At 34.2% G+C, this 18,917-nt stretch overlaps 2 protein-coding genes across 6 annotated transcripts; both read right to left on the bottom strand.

Annotated features, from left to right (window-relative positions):
- Positions 1 to 1,422: 1,422 nt before the first annotated feature.
- LOC110611680 (calmodulin calcium-dependent NAD kinase) lies at positions 1,423 to 5,736 on the bottom strand. The gene is made up of 9 exons (XM_043954689.1): positions 5,666 to 5,736; positions 5,490 to 5,573; positions 5,184 to 5,407; positions 5,035 to 5,099; positions 2,802 to 3,017; positions 2,593 to 2,716; positions 2,197 to 2,504; positions 1,967 to 2,111; positions 1,423 to 1,835 (listed from the first exon to the last, which is right to left on the bottom strand). The coding sequence occupies exons 1-9, from the start codon at positions 5,673 to 5,675 to the stop codon at positions 1,611 to 1,613; spliced, it is 1,401 nt and encodes a 466-aa protein (XP_043810624.1). The 5' UTR covers positions 5,676 to 5,736; the 3' UTR covers positions 1,423 to 1,610.
- Positions 5,737 to 6,875: 1,139 nt separating this feature from the next.
- Positions 6,876 to 16,304, bottom strand: LOC110611301. Of its 5 annotated transcripts, none has more exons than XM_021751529.2 (7): positions 16,074 to 16,294; positions 11,562 to 12,110; positions 11,382 to 11,456; positions 8,627 to 10,898; positions 7,902 to 8,017; positions 7,630 to 7,742; positions 6,876 to 7,411 (listed from the first exon to the last, which is right to left on the bottom strand). In XM_021751529.2, the coding sequence occupies exons 2-7, from the start codon at positions 12,016 to 12,018 to the stop codon at positions 7,304 to 7,306; spliced, it is 3,141 nt and encodes a 1,046-aa protein (XP_021607221.1). In that variant the 5' UTR covers positions 12,019 to 12,110; positions 16,074 to 16,294; the 3' UTR covers positions 6,876 to 7,303. The 5 variants fall into 5 exon arrangements, 4 of the variants coding, with proteins under 4 accessions (XP_021607221.1, XP_021607222.1, XP_021607220.1 ...); XM_021751530.2 differs by having other exon boundaries at positions 11,562 to 12,048; XM_021751528.2 differs by having other exon boundaries at positions 11,562 to 12,114; positions 16,074 to 16,292.
- Between the last annotated feature and the right edge of the window lie 2,613 nt (positions 16,305 to 18,917).

Genomic DNA, 18,917 nt, shown 5'->3' with positions numbered 1-18,917 from the left:
ATTAAACCGATTTTTATATTAAAAAACATTAAAAACGGAAAACATATGTTAAAGAAGTTTTGATATTTTTTGAAGAAGTTTAACTAAAAAAATAAAGATATTTTTAAAGCGATTTATTATAGATATTAATAAATAAAATAATGTAATTTTAATTATTTGTTATTTAAAAAATAATAAATTAATTACAAATTTATATTTTAATTAATTTAATTGATATGATTATCCCATTAGCTGATTTATAATATATAGACACAATTCATATAATATATATATAAATGGGAAACGGAAGAGAAACAATGGATTATCAAAAATATATTTCGTTTTTAATAAGTTATTAAAAATTATAATTATGAATAACTTTAAAATTTTTCATTTCAGTATTTTATATAAAGCAAAAGTTGTTAGTGCTATTAATATAAAATTCAATTCAAAATAAAACTTTATAAAAATAATTGAAAAAGTATGAAATTATTAAAAACGTGACTTCTATTAAAAGAAATATTAATTCATTTGAAAATTAAATTAAATAATTATTAATTGATATTTTTCGAGAAAAGTTGATAATATTATAAAAAATTAATAAAAATTTAATATATTTTTAGTTATATGTATTATATTATTAAAATAAAACTAAATTTAATAATTAATTTTAAATTGCACTCCAAAGCTTAACCTGATGGAAAGTGCATCCTGTAGCTTTGAAAAGTCTAAGGTTCGACTCCCTCAACCCCTATTTCAAAAAAAAAAATAACTAATTTTAAATTATTTATAAAATTTATATAAATTTAAGAAACTTAATCATTTTGTACTTAAATTCTTTTAATTAAATATTTATTTTATTATAATTTAATTAAAATTGAAAAAAAAAGGTACTTTCACCTTATAAAACTTGAAAATTATAATAATAATAATAATTTTAATATGCTATGTAACATTAAATATATTTTAAAAATAAATTAATATATATATATATATATATATATAAGTATAAAATGATAGTTTAAATGTTAGAATCAAGATAATGGTTTTAAAAAAATAATTCAATAAATATTTGAATTTTATTATAGGGTGACGTTAAGAATTTGAATAATATTATGGAGATTAAATAAATTAAGAATACAACTTTCTCCTTAGACAACAAAGTAATTTTTATGGTAATAGAGATAAGAAAAAATATAAAATAATGTGGTAATTTATTGTCTCAATGGGAAAAAACAAAATCAAAGTAAAGCAATAATTTGAAGAATCAATTTAACAAAATTTTAAAGATTATATTAATGGTAATGAGATTAATTAAGGTTTTGGAAATTAAAATATAGTTGAATATTCTAATATCAAATAGCTCATATCATATATTAATAAATCAGTTAGATTTACACTCACATATTTAATTCAGTGATAAGTGTATCTGAATAAATTTGAAAAGTATCGAATTTTACTCTCTTAATAATCGATCCCATTTCAAAAAATATATATATTTGAATGAAATTATTAGCTTCCTAATAACAATAAATAATAACCACATGTAAGCTTCTTCGATTGAAAAACCAAATACACAAACAGCTCACAAAGAGTTAAAGCTATTATAATTGCGTGTTGGTGGCTGATTTTCAATCGTTTCCAATTGTCATTTTGAGCTCTAATTGCAGGGCAGCCCTGTAAGGGGCTAAGATGGTCTCTTTCCAAACTGTGCCGGATTCATACATTGGGCTAGGATCTGAGTAAAGCTCGTAGATAGAATCTGCCTCAGAATTCAAACTGCTCGCATTTGTCAAGCATTTTATTTCTTCCGGATCAATTAGCAACTTGCCACCTCCATCTTTCCTTGCTATCAGCTGCATGCATGCATTTGCATAAATCAATGTAGGCTAAAATGGAGATTGTTGGGATTTTGTGAAATGCAAAGCATGAAAGACCAATCTGAATCTCCATAAGCAAACAAAAAAGAAAAATGGTAAATTCTTACCAGAGGTGGTCCTCCTGCTGCATTGGTGCAGTATAGCCTGACATTGTCAACAAGTTGGCAGTATCTTGGAAATGCAGCTGCAAATCTCTGGTGAGACTTCAACTGTGAACTAACCCTCACAGCTCTTCTGGTTATTATAGCTCTCCTGTTCAATTTCCAAATAAAATTATCCTTTCCAATTAGATTCTCTACAAAATATGTGATTCAAGTGCGACTGTTTAGATTTACACCTGATGCCTCTAACAACAGCAAGATAAGCATCACAGACAACTCCAACCATCTCTATCTTGTATGGTTTCCTTTCCTGAATTTCATCATCTTCCTCTCTTTCCCAGTATTTTTCAGTAATGGTTCCATCTTTAGCCACCTTGTATCCAACCCCCATTCGATACCTGTACTTGTGCACGTTACGTGCCATTGCAATTGTCTGCTCAACAAAAGGCTCCCACGAGAGTGTACCATCCATGATCACATCTCTACCCTCGTTCAACGCAGTTACTAGCAGAGATGATGCAGCATCAGTTGATGATTGGTGCACCTAATTAATAAACCAGATTGTTTACTGCTAATTTAACATCTGATAAGCAAGAGAAAGAGAGAGAGAGAGATAGAGAGAGATACAGTACCAGTTCAGCTGTTTGAAGCATGTCATCTTCATATCCCATGGCGCTTATGGCTCTATAAATAACATCTGATTCTTTAAATGCATCAGCTTCTACTACTACCGGTTCTACTCCTGACCAGAATAACCTGTCAAATTCTGAATTTAGCTTCCACTGAGTTCAGCTGTCTCTTCAATTTATATTCTATTATCATAGAGATTAAAATAATTTACTCTTTGAGAATGTTTGTGACAACAGTGCTCTTGCCACCACCCATACCACCACCCATGAGGAGAAGCACCGGACTTCTCTCACCGAGGGCCACCGGTACCATCAAATCTGAAGTATGTGATGAATCATCCATGCTGATTGCCTTCATCTCCTCCACCAGCGTAGAGAAGACCCTTGTCAACTTTAAGTCCTTGGTCACCCTATCAAATCTTTGTTTCCTACCAACTCAAATTATGCAGATTATTAGGGATGTTCATGTTGGGGTTTTTCCCCGCATCCGAACAATGATAGATTTGTATATATAATCAGAGATGCCTTTCACTTCCCCTATGCACTTTTCAAAAGGTTTTGAGATGGATAAGCAGTTGAAGAAATGGGTTGATGAGTTCAGATCTGACATCATCATCAGCAACAGCTCAATCTCCATACGCTTCTTCTTCTTCTTTTACTACTGTTGTTGCCGCTTCTGTATCTGTTGCTTCTTCTTCAACAAAGTCACTAAATTCTTTTTCTTCTGCTTCTTCTGATCAAATTAAAAGCAACTTTCATAATCTTACACCATTGTTGTCTTAATCGGCGGTGACTACAATGACTGTCAATGGCATCCTGCGTAACGTCTACCCCACTCCTGCTGAGTCTACTCTCCTAAACGCCCAAATTACTCTTGTTGATACCCTTGCTCCTCTCCTCCCGGCAACACTACCCCGCAAACGTCTCCGGCAGTGACAACGGCGACAAATGAGATAAACCATAGTAATAGGAGCAATAATCAAGAATTGAACGGTGTTCTTCGTCAGGCTAATAAAACCGTGGAAGATGTACAGAGAGAAATTGTCTCGAAGAGAAAGGAGATGGAGGAATCTGACAAAGATGATGACGTTGGAGGATTTAAGCCACGTAATTTAATTTCAAAATTCTTTAAGCCACCTAGGACATGCTATCTATATGCTTCGTAAATTCATCTTGATAACTGTTTTATATAATATAATTATTTAAATATTGATAATTTTTCCTCTCTCTTATTTTGGACTGCTCCGATTTATAAATACTGTGTGGTTTGCTAATATTCCAGGCCATTTCATTTTATTTCGCTCCCACACCCATAGTCTTTTCCTTACAAATACACTAACTTTATATAATTTTTTCAATTTAAGAGAGCGCTGATACCAATTAGTAATAGTTGGATTTAAATTAATTCAAATAATTTTTAAATTTTTTATTTATTTGATTTAAAATAATTAATATAAATTATTTAATAATATTAAATTAAAATTTATATATTACTATTTCCACAGCTGAATTTCACATAAAATTACCTTAAATTTGTGATAGTATTATATTGGAAGCTGTTTGGGTAAAAATTAATTAAATACATATCATAATTAATTATAATTCCCAAATTAAAAATTTAATTTCTAACCAAATATATATAAGAGAAAGAATACATAATAAATTTATTTAAAATAATTTTATTTCTTCTTAATTTTTTAAAAAATTGTTTTTAATGCATGAATCAAACTAATATTATTTTATCAAATCAAATCCAAAAACTGATTTTAAATTAAAACCAAATCATAATTTTTTATTTAATTTATATTATAATAGAAAATAAAACATCAATCAATTTTCAGGTCAGAGCTAATTTTATGATAAAAAGTGGAGCTGGTATGGTAGTGTATTAATTAAGTTTAACAAATTGATTAATGGAATCATAGTAAACCTTTTTGTCCTCGTAGGAAAAAAAATTCAGAAATTAATCAAACGGTTATAAATCATCCTTACAGAAAAATTGCAGCAAACTAGACTATAGTTTAGAGAGTAGACTTGTTAAGAAAAAAAATAAAAAAGTTTTATGTACAATTGTTAGAAGTGTTTTTGCTAAATACTCATTTCACCTATTTTTCAACTTTTTGTTCAAATTAATCCAAAATTTTAACTTTTAATCACAGTTTAGCCGAGAATAAAAATTTTGACATAACCATGGCAAAAAAAGAAGAACATAAATTTCTTGATTCATTTGATTTATTTAGTCCAAAGGCGATGAAATTCAGCTTTAATCTGAAAGCTTTTTCCAAATCATTTCTTTAGGTTTAGAACTGGTACGATGGAAAATTTCTTATTTAAGTTGCTAAAAAGGATAAGTTATATAATATAATATTAAAGAAGAGGAGCATGACAGAGAAGGATGCAATATAAAATTTGCAAACACATTAGAATAAGAGATGGAGCAATTACCTAGTAGCTGCCAATATTAAGTGTTTCAGCTTTGGCTTCTTCTCTGATTCATCATCATCGATCACCTGCCATATAAAATTATCTTATAGTCCTTTAGCTTATAATATGAAAGATGATGGATGAGCATATGTGTGTGTGTGTGTGTTTACCTGAGTGATCAAACGAGAAGCCTGAGACCAGTGGAAAGCAAAGTAACTGAGGATGCATCTTTCAAACTCTTCTATAAGCTTCACATACAAAGACTCAGCCTCAGCTTTATTAGCAAAAAACTCATAGAAGTTATGCTCACAATTCTTGGGATTCCTCAAATAATCATGAGCCAATTTGCATAGCTGTGGACACTCATTTGGATCTGGAAATCCCAGTTGCCTAGCTGCAGCCACGTTCAAAATTTATAGTATGACTCTCTTTGATAAACAACACAAAAAAAGGACAAAGAAGAAAAAAATAATTACCAACATAGTGAGAGAAACTTTCAAGATTTTCAACATGGCCAGATTCTGTTCTGTCGAGCTTTGGGATTAATCCATGCCCATAACCTGGAGAAGAACAAAGCAAAGAAATCTCTGTTAGTGATATAAATGGCTCTGTGTGTGTGTGTGAGAGAGAGAGAGAGTAGGTAGAGGCTCGCCATGCTCCATCTTGTTGAATTGGAGTTAGAGTTCTTGATGACTAGACTGGTTACACTCATTGGGTTATTATAGCAAGCTTTTTTCTTTTTCTTTTTTTTTTTTAAATTATAGAAAGCCAGAAAGGGTGTCCTGCTAACCTTCTTTTTCTAGACTTTCTAGAGAGAGAAATTTCTCTTTAGAGACTTCTGCTTTTGGGAACGTTTCCTTTTACCTGTTGTTCGCCAATTTCTCCCTGCCTCATTTGGGCAGGGGGAAATATCATCGTTTCTTCCGCTAGAGGGTGGGTTCTCCTTTTTTAGCTTATGTGATGTGATGGTTTTGGGGTTTTTATTTGTTATTTTTGTTTCCTTTTATTTGCTTTTCTGGCAGATCAGAGTAAGAAGAGAATGTTATTTTATCTGTCTTTGTTTCTTTAGCTTGGCTTTTGCCTTGTTGATGTGCTTTAATTAAAGGATGTAAAAATAAAATAAATTAAATTGAACCTTTTAAATCCATGTTCAGAGTAAAAAAGTTTATAAAAATAAAATTATATTGATTTTTCTTTATCAATTCTCATATCTAAAATGAAAGAATTTAATTATTTTTATCTAAAATATTTTAAAAGAAGTAAAATTTATGTATGATTGTGGAAGAATTATTTGAATTATTTTAATAATTTATTGCACATTTAGCTTTATTTCATTAAATAAACTATTCATGTGATACGCACATATTCCATACGTGTTTGTGTCAATCGTGAATAGAAACATTTTTCTTATTGGAGAAATAATGAGCAATTATTGGAATTTTAATTTTAATTTTAATTTGTACAACATATTATTCTTGATTAATGATTTATTCAACTTTGTTTAAATAATTATATTTTAGTTATATTTATTTTAAAAAATAATTTATATTTAAATATAGTAGTATTAATAAACTTTTCAAAATATAGAAAATGATAAATCATTTGAATATGGAAATAGAGAAATTTGTTTTCTTTAAAATGATTTAATTTTTTTTTTAATATAAAAATATTTTTAGTTGACTAAAGAAAATATTTTCTTAGATAAACAAATGGAGGACTTGGCTTGAACTTGTGCTTCCATGGTGAAAAAGAGATGGACCAACAGAGAAGGTATATTTTACAATAATCAGAAAAACAAGGTAAGAACTCATCATCCTATAAACCCTAGTTGACATATATAATATTAAAATGCCTACTCAGTGTTTCAAGAAAAAGGGATTTTCTTTTATTCAATAGAAATATTGAACAATGATTAATAAATTATACATGATAAATTAATATCACCATCATCATATCTGTCAAATCTTATTCAGCTTAGAGCTTAACATATATTTATATTTTAACATGTTCATATCTACTTTCTGGCTTTTTTCTTCTATATGCACGTACGTTGTTTTCGATTCTAGTCGTTGTCTCTTTGATTTGGGTTCATAGCTTTGATTTGATGGACAGTCTTGCAACGATGATGATTTGTCGACTGTTTAAGCTTATGCATACTAACCTTCGGCCATTGGATCAACTGTTAAATGTTTGATCAAACATGGCTCACCTTTGACATCCTTGTAACTTTACATTTGTGTAAGAATTGACTCCAAACTACTTGGAACTATCATCTGCAAATAAGTTTTGCCTAAAATCCTAACATTTTCTTCTCTTCAACTTTCAATCTTAACTCTTCTTTGGAAGGCAACTTGTGGCCACTCCTTGAGGTAGCAGACCACCACGCCACAAGCTCATCCTGCAAAATTCAGTTTCGGATTCAGCCACAAGTTCAAGAAAAGATAAGCTACAAGAAATAGCTTAAATAAATTTATTGCAGCCCACGAATGGTTTTGAGCTCATGAATTCTAACAGAAATAAATAGATCAAAGTTTAATTCAAGCTGTTAGCTTAGACATAAATTCAGAATGAGCATTTGAAGCAACAAGCCGGAAAATCAAAGTCCATTTTGTTTACCTCAAGGAATCCATGGTTGGAGACATACTGACTTTCAACTAGACATTTGATTCCACCTACATCAACACCGATAGATTTTTTGGATTTCTGTGGCGAATTATCCATTTGTGCTCCTGTCAACTCGAACAATAAAAAAAATTGCTTGATTAGCCACTGCGAAACACTAGCACAGGTGGTTTGCCACCCGAACAAAATATTGAGGTAATAAATGTGAAAATCGTCAACAATTCAACTCAATGGAAGGGGTACAGAGTATAAGATTTTAGCCATACCAGTAATGCAGGCTACATAATATCCAGTTCCCCCAAGTCCCTCTTCCCACTTTCCGAGCCGCAAGCGCAGGAAAAAACCATCAAGATGTGAGAGTGGCATGTGGGAGTTCATCCATCTGATGCCCATGCAACATAATCATCAAGATATAAGAAGTGATTTATGGCTATGAGCTTAAAATGCAAAAATGAAATCGTTTCAGAAGGTTCTAGAAAATAAAAGGAATAGATGCTTGATGTTCCTAAAGCATCCGAATATTTGAGTTGCTAATTATTTTAGGTGCTAATGTCAAATTCACTCTTCACCGTGGGGATTGAAGCTTTAGCATTGTATTGACAATTCATCTAATATTTTCCATAGCAATGTATCTCATAAACATGAGCAATTTTTCACTAATCTGTGAAAGACACTCTGAGTTATTCGGATAGTAAATTCAACTTCCTGGTGTGTGTAAAGATGCATCATATCTATTAAACGGTCTCAAAGCAATGTCTTCTTATCCGTTTGTCTAAAATTAAACAGAAAGATCAATCCAATGGTTAGAAAAGTTTTACCCATTTCCAATCATCTATGATGCAAATAATTTCAGAAGGAACAGAACTAACCAAGCTTACCATTTTTGGAATTCATTTAGAATGATACGTCATTTAATGCTTACAAGCTAATTGCTAGGTGAAGTTCCCAAAATTTGGTAGGAAAAACAGATTGATTAATATGATCTACTTACTTGAGAATATCTGTTCTGGACAAACGAAGCTTTCTTATGGCATCAAAGATTCCATTTGGTACATCAGATATCTGGCTATTGCTAGATTCATATAAAGGTGCCACTAGGTTTTCTTTCAACTTTTTCTCCCTGGAACTTGAAGCAATTTCTTTGCCAACAAGTTTTGCATTCAATTTCATTTCTCCAGAATTAGCAGCTTCATTCAATTTCCAGGCCAAATTCAGATCTTTCTCCATTCTAGAATCATGCCTATCACAAAGTGCAAGTGAACCAGCAGCAATTTCTTTTATCTTTGTATGGTCTTCATTTCTTGCATCAAGCTGCATTTTGCTAGGACGGCATTGGTTGACCAAAGATGCATCACATTCTGTTTGATTCCTCACTCTTGAGCATGCAATGGGACATTCAACAGCCCAGTGATTGAGCTGAAAGCATCTGATACAAACACAAGGCAGTTCTTTTACATCATTATATGAATTCATATTTCTCAGAATATCTTCAAGCTCCGTATCAGTTATCTCTGAACATTCTTGCAATTGGTGACCCTTTACGCCGCAAAAAAGGCAGATCACAGTTGCATGAGCTGCATGATCTGGTTCATTTGATGGCGTTAAGTGTTTGAGGGCATCCAATCGCCTAGCAAAGACAGAAGCCATTGCCTCTGAATTTTTCAAGCTTGGAGAAGGTTTGGTAGGGTTTTGTTTATACATGGACTTCTCATCATGGAATTCTTTGATTCTATAGGGACCAAATAAAGACTCAGCAGCAGTACCACTATTTCCCTCATGCAGAGGCTCTTCATTTTCATGTTCATCAAACGAACAAAGAGGGTTCTGCACTTGAGGTTTCTGCCTCTGGTCATCAGAAGAGCAGTCAAGAGCCTCACCAGTACTTTTGTTGGAAGGATCCTGGTTCAACAAAGGACCAGAAGTTTTTGGAGTAAACCGAGCTATCCACAAACTTTCCAATGGATCACCTTTGGGACCAAAGTTACAGGCTGTCTTTCCTTCAAATGGTGGTCCACAATCAATTTTCTCAAAACTGTATTTCTTATGTTTATCCCGAGAAGAATTGGAGCTTGTTCCATCTTTCCCCTTATCAGTTGCCAAATTGCATGAACTTTTGTTCACTAACAAGTTACTCCTGTTGTTTTCCTGAATGACAGCAAAGTTCATAGCTAAATCTTTACAATGGATCACTGGACTTGCTTGACTGCCAGATGCAGACTCATTGAATCTATCATTTGATGGCAGAAACCGTTTGTAAACATTACCAGTCTTCAAACGACAAGCTATTGGAGTAGCATTCAAATCACATATCTTGTTATCCAGCTCCTGTTCTTTCAATCCTTCTGTTGGATGATCAATATTTGATGAGGCAACTTCTTGCACTTTTGTGTTTCGGCAATACAAGGACTGAAAAATGGACTGGAATCCTATAGTTTTGGACCCAGTATCTTCGTTTCTGTTGCATGTAATAAGATTCTGATCAGGATTATCATGTCTGTTACTGCAATTTGCAAGGGCAGGAGAAAGAGAAGGTACCTCTCCTTTACTTGATTTCGAGAAACCCTTCATCATGTTTGAGATCCAATTCATGAATGAGCTATCTTGTTTGATGATTAATGAAGAACTAGGACTTTCTTGGATTTGCCTTTTTACTCTTTTGCTCCCTACAATCAATTGTTGCTCAAAGTTCCATGGCCGTTTTCCAGTTGAAAATAGCCCAGCGCTGTTGCAGCTTTCAACACTCTCGTGGCTCCCATCCTCCTCATTTAACATGATTTCATTTGCATCTCCATCAGATAAGGCCTTACATTTGCCTTTCTTGTCCCTTTGGATTCTTCTGTTAGTGGGAGACTGTTTAACTGCCAGGTCTATGGGAAGTAACTCATTATTCTGCCGAGTGTTAATTTCACCTCTATCAGCAGATTCCAATGGTACAATCCTAGTTGTCCGATCATAAACATTTTCACCAAGTGGACTTTCTAAATCATTCTCAGCAGTCGACTCCAATCTTTCCAAGGGAAAAGTTCCAGGGGCCTCAATGACAATTGTATTTTTGCTTTCTTTGCCTATAACTGAAGTTGATTCTTCGAGTCCTTTTCCTTTATTCTGCATTTTAGTATCATAAGCTTCACATTGTTTTACACTATGAATTTCAGAGGCCAAAACAATTTCCATTCCTAAAGCATGATTCCTATCACCAACATTTGTAGCGCTGCCAATAGGTTCCTTTTGATTATTTTGTACCACTTCCAGTCCGGTTTTGTCTGTTTCAATTGACAAAAGGAGAAATCAATGCCATTTTAGTCAGGCAAGAGAAAGTCAAAAGGCAAAGCTACATTATCTTCTGATACTGAGAGCCTAAGATACATATAAGACGAAGAAAAACAAATCTTAGCTTGCTTTACATCAGATGCAAGCTGCTTGAAAAAGACAATAAAAAATCTAGCATTGGTATTGCATTAGTAGAAATTTAGGAACTCTCAAGAATTTTTCCCAATTACTGGAAGTATAAAGCATTCATTCAGCTTAGTCCATTTCCAGAACAAGAAGAATAATTCATTTCCAAACAAGCAAGTGTTTTTACCACTCCAGCTACAAGAACTGTTGGGCATATCTATAGTTATCATCTGGATACAGTTTCCTATGTTGCTAAACGAAATTGCAAAGATGGCATAATGCAAATTTGTTTTCTCTTAGCCCATGTATTTCAGCCATTTGAAGATCAACTGAATCATATATATCTTCACCTTTATTATTTCGATCCTCTCTCTGTAGGAAAGAAATGTCCGTTGCATTTTTCATTTCCTCTGCCTGATCACCAGCTGCCGTCACATGAGACATGTTGAGTAATTTAAGACAAAGATTTGGAACGTACTAAATATGTTGGCATTATACTTCTGAGGGCATTTCAAACAATACATCATTACCTGTCCTGAGTTCATGACTTGATCCACTCAATGGCATGATACCTGCATTGCTTGTAGGAGATATAATGTAATTATCTCCTCCTGCCACTTCACTGCCAATATTTCGTGCTGCTAGAGATCCCATAAAATCTTTTTCATTGATAGGTTTGTTATTATTAGAGGTAGGCATATCAGAACTAGATCCACTTCCCATTTTGGTAGATCCCACACCCCATAAAAGAGAGGGTTTCTTGTTGGAGAAACTTCCATCGGCACATCTAAGACTCAAACCTTTCTGGGGAGACCAAACCAATTCGGACAGGGGGTCGGTGGCCACAAATGTCATGTCTACCCTTGAAGCTGCATTTGCACCTGCACCTGGATCCTCATTGTTCAAAATTCTCTGAATGCACTGATTGGAATGACCCTGAGCGAGGCTTAAATTAGTCACTGGTTCAGTGTTTTTATCATCATTCATCTTTGTTGGAAAATTCTCCAGTGGGCAATCCTGAAATGCCAATGAGGTCCAGGTCAAAGTCAGACTTCTCCATGGTGCTAAACACGAAAACTCTGTCTACACAAAACATTAGAATCAATATACATTGATATGGAAGCAAAGTTTCAAAAACAGGATATAAAATGAAATTTTGAGACAAATTTTCTATTTGTAAAATGATTAATGTATAAGAACGGAGATTAAGCAATTCTATTAAAAGGTAATATCAACTTGCACGGAAATGGAGTTGCAGTCCTTGGGGTTTGAGAAGTTGGATTTTCAGTTTCTTTACTAGCCAAATGGCATCAGCTTCATCTTCCCCATCTGCCTTGGACAATGAGTATTTTACCACCCTCTCCATTCAGATAACAGAAATTAATAGGATCTGGATGACTCCAGATATAAACCACTCCAACTGCTAATTTTACATATATAATCTCCAAACTTAAGTAACTCGTGTCCATATGAACTTAATGTGGATGTGACCCACATGCCACCAGGAATATAACATTCATGTTTCTGTAATTATGGAGTTTGACTGCCCCCAGAAAACTTCAGAAATTCAAGATAAGTTATGCTTTTGCGCATGAAAATTTAAATAGTGCAGTAGCAAAGAAATAGTTAATAGTGCAGTAGCAAATAAAAAGTGCATGAACCATAAGATGCTATCCTTTTCTCATAAGCATGTACTAGATTTATTCAGAATGTTTTCCCTTTTAATTTTATTTTATCCACTGCATTTCAATCAATATTTATATAGAAGAATGCAATAATGAAAATAAGATATCAATATATTTCAATGGACAAGCTCAAGAAGTCACAAAAGAAATTATAATACAATAGCGTGAAAACATTTGGATTGCATTCAATAGATAATGAATCTACTATTGATTATATTTACATTTGTAGCAATTGTAGCAATTATCATCTAAGTTCTATTCAACAAGAACTACTTAGAAAAAAAAAATATGGTTCTAAGAATCGCTTTATTATTTATAATTAATGTACAAGTCGTTTAACCAGAAAAGTATATTTACAGGTTAACAAGTTATCCAAAAAGTCGTGCAATGCACTTGTGCGTTGTAATAATAAATAGTATGATTTGTGACTGATGTACAACAAGGTTTGTGACCCCAATTAGTTTAAAGCTTAATTGCTAATGTAAAACAAGACTTGGTACCAAATTGATGTAGAACAAGCTTCAATACCAAATTGATGTAGAACAAGCTCTTATAACAAACTGATGTAGCACGAGCTCTGATTACCAACTTGATGTGGAATCAATAGAGATTAAGGGAAACTAAGGTAAGATTCAGGTTGAAAACCATCCTGATATAAACTTTGCTTTTAGGCAACCTCAAATGGCCGAATCGATATTCCAAACTAACAAAATACTAAACCTAATAGAACTTTATAAATTCCTAAATAATAGAAAAACTTAATTCTGTAATGAAAATGATGTCTAAGTTGAGTCTTCTTCCACTACTGCATTGGTGATGCTTATGTAATGCTTTATGCAGTTTCAGTTTAATTTAGCAATATCCTTCAATTAAGTACGTTAAAATATAAGCCTGCTGTTAAGTATAAGAAACTCTTCAGAAACATAGAGTAATTCTGAATGCACATAAAGAAACACCAAACAAGTGAAGAAGTTTGGTTAAGGAAAAAGATCTTTTCATTTTAAGACAACTTGGAAAAGCCAAGTTGCCGTAACTCTGATTTGTGTATCAGGTTTGAGTACAATCTGACAGATGCTGCTTTTTCCCTTGCAGTTGGAAGATCATATCAAGGCCCCCAACTGAAAAAAACTTGTAGTGAGAAACATGAAATCTGTAAGAAGATTGCGAGTTGTCTTTGAGAGAAATATTGATAGACATGGCTTCAAATGTGAAATCTAGAAGTACAACTAACTGTTAGACAACAGACACGACACCAGAGATCACAAAATTATGTAAAAATGGTTGAACATCTGTCTAACAAAATATAAACATCATGGCCACTCATTTTCAACAATAAAATAAAAATATCAACATATAATCATTCCTTGGACCTTGCCCTACTGAATGTAAAAACTCCACAATAAAGTAGTGGAGAAGGAAGAGATTCACTAACCGCAACACAAAATATTTCCTCCAGATTGCAATGCAAAAAAGCATATTGATACTTCTGAAAACACCAGATAAGCCCCTACCCCTAACTTGTACTTTAGTCAATACTTATCTGCTTGCTTACATGTCCTGTTTATTTTCACTATGCCCCTACCCTAATCTTTCACTTTAGTCAATACTTAAGTCTATTTCTCATATGTCCTATTTATTTTCACTATGCCCCTACCCCAATCTTGCACTTTAGTCAATACTATCTATTTCTCATATGTCCTATTTATTTTCACTATCTGATCAAAATAGGTTTGAGCATGTAATGCTGAACTTTCTTCACAAAGTATCATTTCATTTGAGTCCAAGCTCACAGGAATCCAATATGCAGTCCGATGTCACACAATACCTAAATTTTCATGCAAACATAAACAATTGGATGAACTTTCATTTTTCTTTTTTCATACAGAAGTAACTCTTTCACACAAAATTTCCATTATTGATCTTGTAGCCACCATAATTTTACCTAAATTTTCAAAACATAATAATAGTAAAATAGTCACTTTAAAGGTATTTGCCCACCAATTGAATGGAGGTTGTTTAGTTGTATTGGACAAGATTATGGAGTGTGGTGTCTTGCTCTTTTCTGCTTTCACCAGCAGGAGTTAGTTAGTATTGATTTTAGATAAGAGATGGAAATTTCAATTTGTATTTATGTCTGAGTTCAAGGGTAGCGTTCTGTTATAGAATGCAAAAGATTCACTTGAAATCCCAACACTCGGTTCATGGCCAATTTGCTTATGATAGAAGAAACCCCAATTACCATAAATAAGGTGGGTTTGGTCACCTATGCATAATGATTTGTTACAATCTCACTTGGCTAAGGGACAACTTTAGTGAGAGGTTAATAAGCCCCAAGGCATCCTCCCCTAGCAAGAGAGTTTTCAAGGGTAAGTTCAATCCAGGTGGCTTGTTTCTCATGTTGCCGAATCACAACAGCATTGGTGCTCAACAGTTCAAATCAGGGTCCAATATGTAGGATGCCAGCGTGACCAACAAGAAAGTTGGTTGTCCAAGCAAAGAATAAGGCTAAGATCACAAACTGCTAAGGGCCAACTTTGGTGAGAGCTTAATAAGCCCCTAGGCACCCTCCCCTTTAAGCCAGGTGGCCTGTTCCTCACCTGACCCAACCTCAATAGCTTATGCTGCTCAACGGTTCATATTTGGCTCTATAAAATTAGCGCCCAGTGACTATTTTCTACTACTTCCATAGCTGAACTCTAAAAAATTAAACAGATTCTCAGATGTATTTGAATATAAAACATTCCCTAGTCCTACATAAGCCAAGTGATATATAATTTAATTCACGAGGCCACTATGGTCAAGAAGAGCCAAGACTTGTCAGTTCCTGGCAAGAAACCCTAATAAAATGAATCTATCATTGCATGGCACGGCATACAAAGAAAACACAAAATATCATTGGTTTAATCTAGATAAATCATCTCGGAAAAACAAAACAATTTCCAAAATCAACAGCAAAGGTACAAGGCTGATGATATTTGATCTGCAATATTTTCCAAAAATGCATCCTAGAAAAAGAAGAATCTGGAACAATTCTCCCTTCTTCAAGCTTTGTATGCAGAGTTTACCAAGTATGTTAGAAATCTTGTTATTTTAAGCTTTGAAATTGTTATAATTTTTCTAGCCCTGTACTGTCTCTTTGCTAGTTGCATGAAACATGATCTCCGTCCAGAGAAAGAAAAAAGGATTTAAAATCATCCAGATGAGGATCTAGTGAAGCCAAAGAAAATTTGGGGAAGAATTATGCAAAGAACACCAAGACCATTGAAACAGAAAGCAAGTCCACTAAAAAAAATGTAAAAATTTTGAAAATTAAGAGATACCAATGGAAAAAAGAATGAGTTAACAAGATCCCCATACCTATTTTCCTTAAAGTTTCCTTCTTTCCGTTACTCCTGAATCATGCAAAAATCAGAACTTTCAAAACAGTGTGCAACCCAACACAAGGAACTGGATACTGGATCGTATATGAAGTTTCGGTGGCCGGAGCGAGAGAGAGAGAACAGAGGCAAAGAGTTGAACGAAGTGGCTGCCATGGTTCCCGCAACAGCTGTTACATGAAGGAGACTAGCTTTTGCTTAGATTCTCAGGTATGAGGTCCAGAACTTGCCACGTGGAGACAATGCATGCCAATAGTATCTGTTTTTGGCATCCTACACGAATTACCAGGTTTTTTTTTTTTATCAGATGTTTGTCAAATGAAATTTCTTCATTTTTCTTGAATTGTTTATAATCATTCATTTTATCGTCTTTTGAATACTCTGTTATTTTTAAATTAATATAAACTTGAAGACGTTTTTATATTAAAAATTGCTTTTTGCACTTTACAGAAGTGGCTAAGCTTAGGTAGCAGCAAGAATGATTTATGCAATTATTAAAAGATTTTTTTATTAATATTATTTTTTACTCTTTACGTCATGCTAAAGGAATTCTGCGTCTTCGTCGTGTTCCATTTGACTACAAATTGATGATCCCATAGCCCCAGCACATCTGCCCGTGGATTATGCGGATTTTTCTTATAAAAAATTATTATTAAAATAAATAATAAAAATATAGTGTGTAAATTCCGAAAATTTCAAAAATATGAAAATATATATTATAAATATTTTATTTATGATAGTATCATAATTATGTTTTGAATTCTAAAGAATAAAACAAAATGGAAATAATTTATATATTATTTTTTAATATGTATATCCTAGTGATGTAGTTGTGAAATGGCACTATGTGTGGATGGAATTGGTTTACTTGTTAGTTTAGGTAAAGCTAACGACAGCTCCTCAAAAGTTCCAGAGGGACACTATGTGGTCATTGGTCATTCAGCCGTTGGAAGGTCACAGTCATCACATTTAATGGATTTTGACAATCTTATGTCTATAATTCTAACACTTAAAATATAACTTGTCAATATTTATCTTTATAATATTTCAAAAATTATTGACATGCGGGTCGTAATATTTTTTTTGAAAATTTCCAATTTAATTCTTTAGTATTATATTTGATAACCGTCTGGCTTTCCTGACCCAGGAATAAAGACGGATCCAAAAGAATGTCACAAGTCTAAAAGAAGGCCACAAGTCCAAAGTTCGTCAGACCATACGCTCGAAAGACAGCCTGATTTCACAAGCCCGGGACCAGTAATCCAGGGCAATTCAGATCAGATACGAGTACAAGCCCAATAGGGAAGCAGGCCCAGTCACTCACCAACCCTGTTCGCATGCATGACAGGGAGAATTAAATGGCCGTCTAGCATGGGGAAGGGGTCTGACACGTCCGTACGTACAAGCCTGAGTGACATGGACAGGTAGCACTATAGACTGGGGGGTCTTCTCTTTCAAGGGGGCTCTCTCTTCTGGAGGCAGGGGGCTTCTTCTTCCTCCTCCTCCCTGGACTCCATTTTTTTATTTGCTCTCTGCAACTCTTACCTAAATATACTACTCTAATTCATAAAATCTGACTTGAGCGTCGGAGGGTCTCCACCGGGGGCATCCCCGGTAGACCCCTGACCATTTTTCCCTATTTTTCAGGTCCCTTCGTCAAATAGAACATTGAGAGACCCATTTGATGGACCCATATGATGGACCAAGAAGAAAACCAGATCTATTATGGAGAAAAAGATTTATCAAATGGCGCCGTCTGTGGGAATGAAGAAGATCTTTTCGTCACCGGAGTTCCTAAATCCACCCATTGAGATCCACATGAAGGTATGAAAGCTTATGCGAAAAGAAAGCTGGAGATTTACAATAACCCAGCTGAATAACCTAGCTGAAAAGAAAGATCCAGCTGGTTCGAGAATATCTTGATAGTCTTTTAGATAGTTTATTTTAACATTTATTGAATTTTATTACTACTAACTTTTTCTTTGAGATCTGACCAAGTGAAACTTCAGATGATGTATATATTTGTTGAAACTGTGAGATCAACAGTACATATATTATAAAAGTTAGAGGAGCATATATGTTATGAATTAGAGAGGAGGAGTATGGAAGGCTTTGAGCAAGAAACTCAAACTCTGCCGAGCACAAATTTTGATTGAGGACTTCGGCAGAGTTCGTAGATCGGAGCACCGAGAAGTCGGTGGGTTGGGATAGCAAGGTTGGAAAAAGCCCGAGCTGCCAAAGATGTGTCGACCTAGTGAAGAAGTTGCTAATAAAGAAGATTGCTAGCCTAGCCGAACTCTAACAAGCGAGGTCGGCACGACGCCACTTGTCAATGCAGACGGGTGGACATGATGGAGCCAACACCATACGTCTGCAAATGGAGAAACTGCAACTTTCAAAAATTAAAACAGATGCTACCAGACGATCAGCTTTTGAGTGGGAAGGTTCTAGCAGACCACGCTCAACGGGTCGAAGGAAAAGCTCAGACATGTCGGTAAAGCAAATGTGGAAAGAACAACTTCAGCAAACCAGCAAGAGATTCCCAGTAAACATCACGAACCCGGCTGGGCATTGAACTACATGAATAAACCAGCCCATGCTTAATAGTCGACGGACCCAAGCTTGAGATTGAAATCGTGAAGTCAGATAGATGTAAGCTTGAGGTCAAAGCCATGTTTGAGGACGATCCCGCATTCTTGGTCGGATGGCCAGACTGCCCTCAAGATTTGAATCAGCAAGTTGGTTGGTCGGAATAGCAAGACAGAAAGGAACTCGGCAAATTCGACGACCACAGCGTTAGATTACTCGTTGAGGTCGGATCCGT

Source organism: Manihot esculenta, chromosome 3 (genome assembly GCF_001659605.2).
Source record: "Manihot esculenta cultivar AM560-2 chromosome 3, M.esculenta_v8, whole genome shotgun sequence".
NCBI lineage: Eukaryota > Viridiplantae > Streptophyta > Magnoliopsida > Malpighiales > Euphorbiaceae > Manihot > Manihot esculenta.
This window is presented reverse-complemented; position numbering and strand designations above follow the sequence as displayed.